The sequence below is a fragment of the Andrographis paniculata genome, unplaced genomic scaffold, assembly GCF_009805555.1.
Source record: "Andrographis paniculata isolate CXL003 unplaced genomic scaffold, ASM980555v1 Contig75END, whole genome shotgun sequence".
In the NCBI taxonomy this organism is placed as follows: domain Eukaryota; kingdom Viridiplantae; phylum Streptophyta; class Magnoliopsida; order Lamiales; family Acanthaceae; genus Andrographis; species Andrographis paniculata.
In genome coordinates, this window is record NW_026137612.1 from 1,469,824 (window position 1) to 1,478,483 (window position 8,660).

The window sequence follows — 8,660 nt, forward strand, 5'->3', positions numbered from 1 at the left end:
ATACATACCTTAAATTATTATAGCATGTGTATATATTGTTAGTATATGTTGAAATTTCCTATTTACATACGTATTGTAGTATTAACATATTTTCTGCGATGAGATTTAATAATAATATGTCTTGTGTAAATTATTGTAGTATGTTGTTAGATCATATTATATTTATATAAATATGCTCATCTATATTATTAAATACTCGTTGTGTTTCAAGATAATAATTTATATATAATTATACAAACATTAGATAATGTTCATACAAAGTTGTTTGTCTACAAGTATTAACAAAAAGGGATGAAAATTACATATAAGCTAGTTCTTACAAATGACATCGATGACACAATACAAGATCTTATTCAAATCCATCTACATCTACGAAATCTAATCAAACATCTTCCCGAAGTGATGGAATACTTTGCTCTTCTCGAAAGAAGTTCTCCGGATCGACAATGGTTTTCGCTCGAACTAATCGATCAAAATTGTTTTTGAAGTATTTGAACCCCCACACACTTGCTTGATCATAACTTGTATCCCCTTCATCATTATTAACTCCAAGATCGAGATCTCTATCGTTGAAATATGTCACTCGTGGAGATTTCGAAGCGTAAGGAGTCATGGTACGATGAAACCTTCGTATCCATTCAATATATCGATGTGAATAATGATCCTCCTCCTCTCCCCAAAATACCATAGGGCTCAATGAGTATAGGTTTCCGGCCCGATGAGGAAAAGGGATCGATGATTCGGAAATTTCATCCATTCTACCACCATATGGAATCAAAACAATTACGGCTCCGGCACCTTCTTGTTCATAAAGAGTTCTCCATATTCGATTGAGACCCTTTTCCGAAATTGGTTCTTGAATGTAATCGGTTTGTGATTTGAAGTATGGTATAGCACGACCTCTTCTATTGCGCAACACTTCTAGAGGTCCCTTGGGATATCCGAACCAACTAGCCGAGACTACGGTAGATTGGATCCAAGACATTTCAGTGCAATCTTCTCGAACCAAACCCAATTCAGGATAGTTTTCGTTCATCAACATTAGCAAGCGATCCACGCCACCGAGGAATATTGCAAGAAATGAGGCGCGGATCGCATCTTGTTTCGAATGGTCGCGGCTGATTACAGTTAAGAGGAATAGATTGTGATCGATCTTTGGAGCAATGTATTGCCATCGATGAATAAGTTGAGTTGCATTTTGTTCCGAGGTTCTACTTATTGAAAAAGCAACTACTTTTTCAGGGACATCTACCAATTGTACCTAATGAAATAGAGAATTAGATATAAAAGGAATTTTAAAAAACACGATACAAAAAATATATCCGTAAAAAATTAGAGACTCTCTTTTATTTGTTTAGTGTTTTGATTTGATCTTTTTTTTTTTTTTATTATGTGAAGTATGTGTAATCGCATTGATAAAATAATAATAATAATAATAATAATAATGCTAAAGTTAATTTTTGTGAGGTAATAAAAAAAATATATATATACATATATTGAGAATCGTATCGAAAAGAGATTATTGAACAAATAAACATTGATGTTTTAAAGTTTAAAAAAAAATATATTTGATATAATGTTTCGAGGAGAAAATAGATATATATTTGATCAATACTTTTAAATAAATATTTGAACCATTTTAATTCAATTTTTATTATTCTTAAATGCAAAAACCTCGTCCAAAAACACAATTATTTATTTATTTTTACTATTAATTTGTTTAATAGTACATGATATTTATTTTTTAAAATTTTACATCTCAAGTATATATATATATATATATATATATTTACATCTCAAGTATATCTTTATTTAGCATGTGCTGGTTTTCATTTTAATTGAAAACATCATCTATATTGCTTGCTTTACCATTAAACAAAAAATTATAACAGTTTTTGTATTTGATTGTTTATAATTTAAAAAATAGGTATTTAATGAAATATTCACTAATTGAACGTTCTAAAATAGAAATATGTATAACTGGATGGAGAGAGTACTATTTATCATCTACGTTTCAATAAAAATGTATTAATTTTTTCTTTTTTCAAAAAACAGCAACTACAATTACTATCTAAACAAACAATTGAAAATCAACATTCAATATCAAATCAATTTATACCGCAACCAAACTTTGGGCGTGTTTGTTTAGTGAAAAAATTTGAAAAAATATATTTTATATAAGGTATAAAAAATTGTATATGAAATATATTATAATAAATGTCCGTGATATATTAATATTTTAAAATAATTAGTTATACTTTAAAAAATGTTTTAAAATTTAAATTTTCAGAATCCTAAACAAATATACATAATACAACTAAGGTTTGAATTTTAATTTTTGGTTTAATTTAATATTTCGTGAGAAAAGTGAGTTTGTTTTTTTGGGATTGGATTTTATTATTTTAATTTTTTTTTTTAAAAAAATGAAATTGAATGCTAAATTTTTTGTTTTATATTACACTAAAAATTAAATTTATATCAAAATATATATATATATTTATACTTCATCCGTCCCTTAACAATTTATCTATTTTTCAATTTTGATTTATCTCATAACAAAGTATCCATTTTTTTTTAGTAATTGTGTTATCTACCTAAAATTACAAATACTCTTCTAATTTACAATATATTACATAAATGTCATTACCTGTGTATCATACAATACTAATAAGTTTAGTTTAGTTTTTTTTTAACCTTTATTTCTACTACATCTCAATATAATACTAATATTTATAAAACTCCGGGCAAAAAGTAAATGAATATATAGATATGGGACGGAGAGAGTATTACATAAAATAATTATTTTAATTCAAAATTTTGTTATTAAAAATTCAACCTCAAAACAAAAACTATTTTATATATATAGTTCTTCTTCCACAACCCAAATGGATCATTTAAAATTTTGTAATAGATTAAAAAATAATTCTAATATTTATCAATTAGTGAAAGTGTGTGATATCTTTTTTTTTCTCTTATGACGTGGGAACCTGCAGTCGCTACCTGAAAGTGCACATTGGGTAAACTCCTGGCCGAACCTAATACCCTGCAAACCAGACCCGACGAGAAAGACACACTTGGCGAACAATGTATGAAAGTGTTTGATATCTTATTTTTACTTTATGTGGTAATAGTTCCTCATGGTTTGCAAAATTAGCTGAAAATACCATCTTGTTCTAAAATTTCGTTTTACCAACTTATAATTCGAATAATGCTGTAAAAACTATCGCACCCGTTAGTATTTAATAGATATTGTAGTAGACACCGAATATTATTATAAATTCATAGATAATACGAGAGAAAGGAAACTAGTTTTAACAATACATATTGGGTGTGTTTACTTTGAAGGATTGTATTATAATACCTAGATTATTTCAATAGATTATTTAATCAATGGTATGATTATTTTTCTTATCCAAAATACTCTTAATAATGTTATCATAAATTATTGTAATATAATTTATTTTATTTTATTTTATTTTTCTTTCTAATTATAGCAATATAATATATAATATTATTAAAATTTAATTGAGTTATTTTCATAACAAATATCTATATATATAATTTGATATATTTATTATTTATTAAATATATTTATTTTTGTCTTCAAAATTATAAATTAAGTTTTCATAACATATTTTATAATATTCTTATGGCTTCATGTTAGTGATTAAAATTTTTTAAAATATATAATTTACATTTAAAGTGAAATCAAAATATATTAAACAAAAATATTTATAAGTGTTTGAAGAGAATGATAATTCAGATAATTTAGCAAGTAGGATTAAGCAATACTAGGGGTTAGATTATATTAATAATCTTATAAATTAATATAATTGTAACGGACTTTTATATACATAGGACTCTAATACATTAAAGTAAATATGAGATTAGGTCGAAAAAAATAGTATTATTCACCATAATCTCATAATTTAAACGCACCCATAGGGTATTTTGGTAACTTCCTCTCGTATTATCTATGAATTTGTAATAATTGCAGTTTAATCGCGTCTATTACATTCCGAGAAGTACTAACGAATGAGGTAGTTTTTGCAACATTATCTGAACTACGAGTATGTAAAATGGAATTTTAGGAATATGGGATTTTTTTGGCAAATTTCGAAAATCATATTAGATTTTTTTGCAATTTTTCCTTATGTGTATATATGTATGTATGTTTATAATTTATATAAAATTTAAAAATATCTGGTATTAATGTATACTATAATAATAAAAGAATAATTTTAAATAAAAAAGATAAAAATAATACTCCCACAGTCCTATATAATTTGTCCATATTTCTTATTTTTCGTTCGTCCTATATAATTTGTCTTTTCTATTTTAAAAATATAATTATAAAATTTAATCACATTTTAAATTTTAAAAATTTTATAATTTATTAATAATTATTTTTACTAATTATATTTTATCTAAATTCTCATATCTACAGTAAATCAGTAATAAGCTCAAGTTATATGAGACGGAGGGAGTAAAAAAATACTTTGAAGGACACATCCTTAAAATTTCATGTAAATTGATATTTTTTTAAAAAAAAGATCTTAACTTTTTTTTTTTTCTTTATGTATTTTAAATTTTATAATAAAAATAATAATAATAATAAACATTTAATGCAACATATTTTATAAAAAGATAGACAGTGAATTGAATACCTTCCATGCTAGGAGGACACCGAAGCTTGCAGCTGTGCCTCCTCTAATGGCCCAGAACACATCTTCACTCATTCCTTTGCCCCTCTCCAAAATGTCTCCATTAACGTCCACCATTCTCGCACCGACAACGTTGTCCGCCGCCAATCCATATTTCCTAAGCATACACCCATACCCCCCGCCGCTCAAATGGCCCCCCACCCCCACCGACGAGCATATCCCCGCCGGAAACCCTAATTTCCGGCTCCGAGCCGCAATTGCGTAATACAAACCCCCAATCGTCGATCCGGCCCCCACCCACGCCGTCTTCTCCTCCACCTCCACTTCGATTTCGCTCAGGTTTATCAGATCCAGGACCACGAACGGGACCTGCGACACGTAGGACCGCCCCTCGGCGTCGTGGCCGCCGCTTCTGGTCCGAATCTGGAGCTCGCTCTGCCTGGCGCACCGGACGACGGCGGGGACCTGGGATTCGTGGTCCGGGGCGATTATGGCGGCGGGTTTGGGAGTGGATTTCGAGGCGAATCGGAGGTTGTTGATGGAGAATTGGAGGATCGAATTGAAGGAGGAGTTGGTCGGAGTGTAGACGGCGTGGGAGATTGGGGAGGCTTCGCCGCCGCCGGTGAATGTGTTCAGACATCGGAGGAAATTCTCGCGGCGGCGATGCTCGTCGGAGGAGGCGACGGCGGAGAGGAAGAGGAGTGAAGTGAGAGCGGTAATGGCGGAGGGTTTCATTTCATGGAGTTAAAATTAGTTGTTGCAGTGGTGATTTCTGAATTCTGATTCTTATTACGAAGAAATAAAAATAATAATACTCCCTTCATTCCACTTAAAAAGTAATTTGTTTTTTTTTTAAAAAAATATAATTATATATTTTAATTTATTTTAAATTTTATAATTTTTTTAATTTTAATTAAATTATTTATTTATCTTAATTTAATTTTATAATTATTTTTATTAAATAATAATTATTTTTAATAATATATTTTTTAATTAATTACTAATTATATTTTATCTAAATTGTCGTGTAACAATCTTACACACAGACGGAGTCCTAATAATAATAATGATGATGGTGTGGTGGCAGTGAATACCCGCTCACTGTTTGATTTATTTCATCTGTCACTTCATTTCTTGTCATTTTTTATAATTACCAAATCAATCTATCTGTGTGTATATATATCTCTCTCCATATTATATATATATTAATTTATTTTTTACATAAAATTTTAAAAATATTAGTATTATATTAGAATAAATTAAAAATAAAAATAAAAAGATTAAATTAATTCTATTAGTATTCTATCATATAAAAATAATAATATTTGTTTAATATATTATAAATTGAAAAAGTATTTGTGATGTTAAGTAGATGGTACAATTATTTTAAAAAAAATGAATATTTTGTTATAAGACGGACCAAGGAAAAATAGATAGATTATTAAGGGATTAAGAGAGTATATTTTGTAATTGTATTTTTTTATATAATTTTAAAAGTTACTCATATTTTATAGTCTATCCCTCCTATCTAAATTGTTTTATTTGGTTCATGGGCGAAATTTTAAATATTATGTAATTAGTAAATCAATAAAAAATAATAGTAAAAATAATTATAATTTAATAAAAGTAATTATAAATTAAGATTAAAATAATTATATAGTATAATTAAAACAAAAAATTATAAATTATGAATTTTAAAAATGTGATTAAAGTGTATAATTATATTTAAAAAATAAATAATTAAATTACGTTGGATAAACGGAAATAAAAAGATGGTACAAATTAAGTGAGACAGATGGAGTATATTATTCACTCCATCATCAAATGTGTGTTTATTTGATCGGACACAAATTTTTTATAAAAAAAAATAGATAATATAATTTTTAAATTTTTAAGGTAAAAGTAAAAAATAAAAAAGAGTATTTTTTTACTAAACAATGAAAGGAAAATAAATTTAGAGTGTGTTTTTTAGGGGATTTAGGAAATTTTGGATTTAAATTTGATTTTTATTTGAATTTTGAGGTGAATTTGAATTTATGTTTTCTTTTGTATTTAGGTTTGGTTTGGGTTTGGAGAGTTTTGATATGTATCACTTTGATGAGAATGAATATAATAATATAAATATGTATTAATTTGTATAATTTGATTATAAATTTATATTACATCTACATATATATTTGTATTATAAAAAAAATTATTTTTTACAAAATAACATATATATTGTATGTATTTTATTAAATTATAATTATTATAATTTTTTTTAAAAAAAATTGAACGTCTGTCAGGTCGTGTCCATCAAAACCCATCTACTTTGGGCGGAACTGTTTGCACAGTAATCCAATCCAAAACTGCGCGGAAAAAACACACCCTTAGATGACAACAAAAAAGATTACTCCATATGTCCCATAAATATAATTTTAATTGGGTTGGATACGAGATTTAAGGAATATTGATATTATATTGGCAGTGGGTAAAAAGTATGAATAAAAGATTTTTTTGTCATTGTGAGTGTATTAGTGTAAAAAATAGTGGTAATTGTGTAATAAAAATGAAAAAGTAAAGGTAGTTTTATGGTAATATGGTTATTTATGGAAATAAAACTATTGTTTTAGGACGAATAAAAATGGTAAAGAAGACTATTGTATTGAGACTGAGAAGGAGTATAATAAATTTAAATAACTTAAAGAAGTATTATAACACTACAATCAACTTACATATAAATATTATTTTTTCTCTGTCAAATTTACTTTTATTTTTTTTTTTTTCATTTAAATTTAGTTTGTTATTAATTTTTACATAGTCAAATTTTTAACACACTTATTTACTATAAGTGTTACAACTTTTTTATTGTGTTTTTTTTTTTTTTTTGGTCATCATTAACTACTAATCAAAATTTTAAAAATACATTAAACAAATTTTTTTTCTTTTATTAATTTATTTAATATTATATTTTCTTTTAATCTTCGTATCAGATCCAAATATTTTTAATTTTACCGGACGGAGAAAATATAAAGTGTTGCTTATCTGGTGGACACGTATCCTCCGGCGAGCCACGCGGATATCATGCACACATTTCCGGTACTAGAGAACTAAAATTACAAAAAATTTCTATTTACGGAATTATTTTGTGACATCCTCTAGTTACGAAAAAAATGTTAAAAGAATTAGATTAAAAAAAAACATTTTACCTTTAAATTAAATAGCATTGTATAAAATATATAAGTGGTAAGTATATGGTCTTGAATGAACATAGTAGATAATATATGAATATTTATTATTATATGTTTTATATTTATATAATGTAGTTGGGAAATATACTCTCTTCGTCTCTTAACAATCTATTTATTTTTTTTATTTTGGAATGTCCCGTAACAAAGTATTTATTTTATTTTTTTAATAATTGTACTATCTATTTAACATTATAAATCCCCTTTAAATTTACAATATATTACACAAATGTCATTACTTTTATATCATACAGTACTAATAGGGTTAATTTAATCTTTTTATCTTTATTTCTACTTTATTTTAATATAATAATGAAATTCCGTACGAAAAGCAAATAAATATATAGATATAGGACGGAGAAAATATTTTATTTTAAAATGATCATGTGTAACGTGCAAGGATTCTCCTAGAAGATATAACTAGATTTAAATCTTTTGGTACACCAAATTATATTCATTAATTCAAAGATTGGGTGAGGACATATAATTGTGAATCACGATAGAAGTGTTGATATATACTACTATTCCCTTTCAACTTATTTTGTCCTTATTTTTTATTTTTATTTTTCCCATATAATTTGTTTTTTTTTAAAAAAAAAATTAATTATACACTTTAATCATATTTTAAAATTTAAAATTTAATTTTTTTTAATCTTAATTAAATTATTTAGTTATCTTAATTTTAATCTATAATTATTTTTACTAAATAATTATTATTTTTACTAATATATTTCTTAATTACTGAGTAATTATACTTTACATAAATCTT

General features: G+C 26.0%; 1 protein-coding gene across 1 annotated transcript; it reads right to left on the minus strand.

Moving 5' to 3' along the window:
* Positions 1-278: 278 nt before the first annotated feature.
* On the minus strand, positions 279-5,399 carry LOC127266227 (berberine bridge enzyme-like 8). Its single transcript, XM_051296401.1, has 2 exons — positions 4,668-5,399; positions 279-1,261 (listed from the first exon to the last, which is right to left on the minus strand). The coding sequence occupies exons 1-2, from the start codon at positions 5,397-5,399 to the stop codon at positions 383-385; spliced, it is 1,611 nt and encodes a 536-aa protein (XP_051152358.1). The 3' UTR covers positions 279-382.
* Between the last annotated feature and the right edge of the window lie 3,261 nt (positions 5,400-8,660).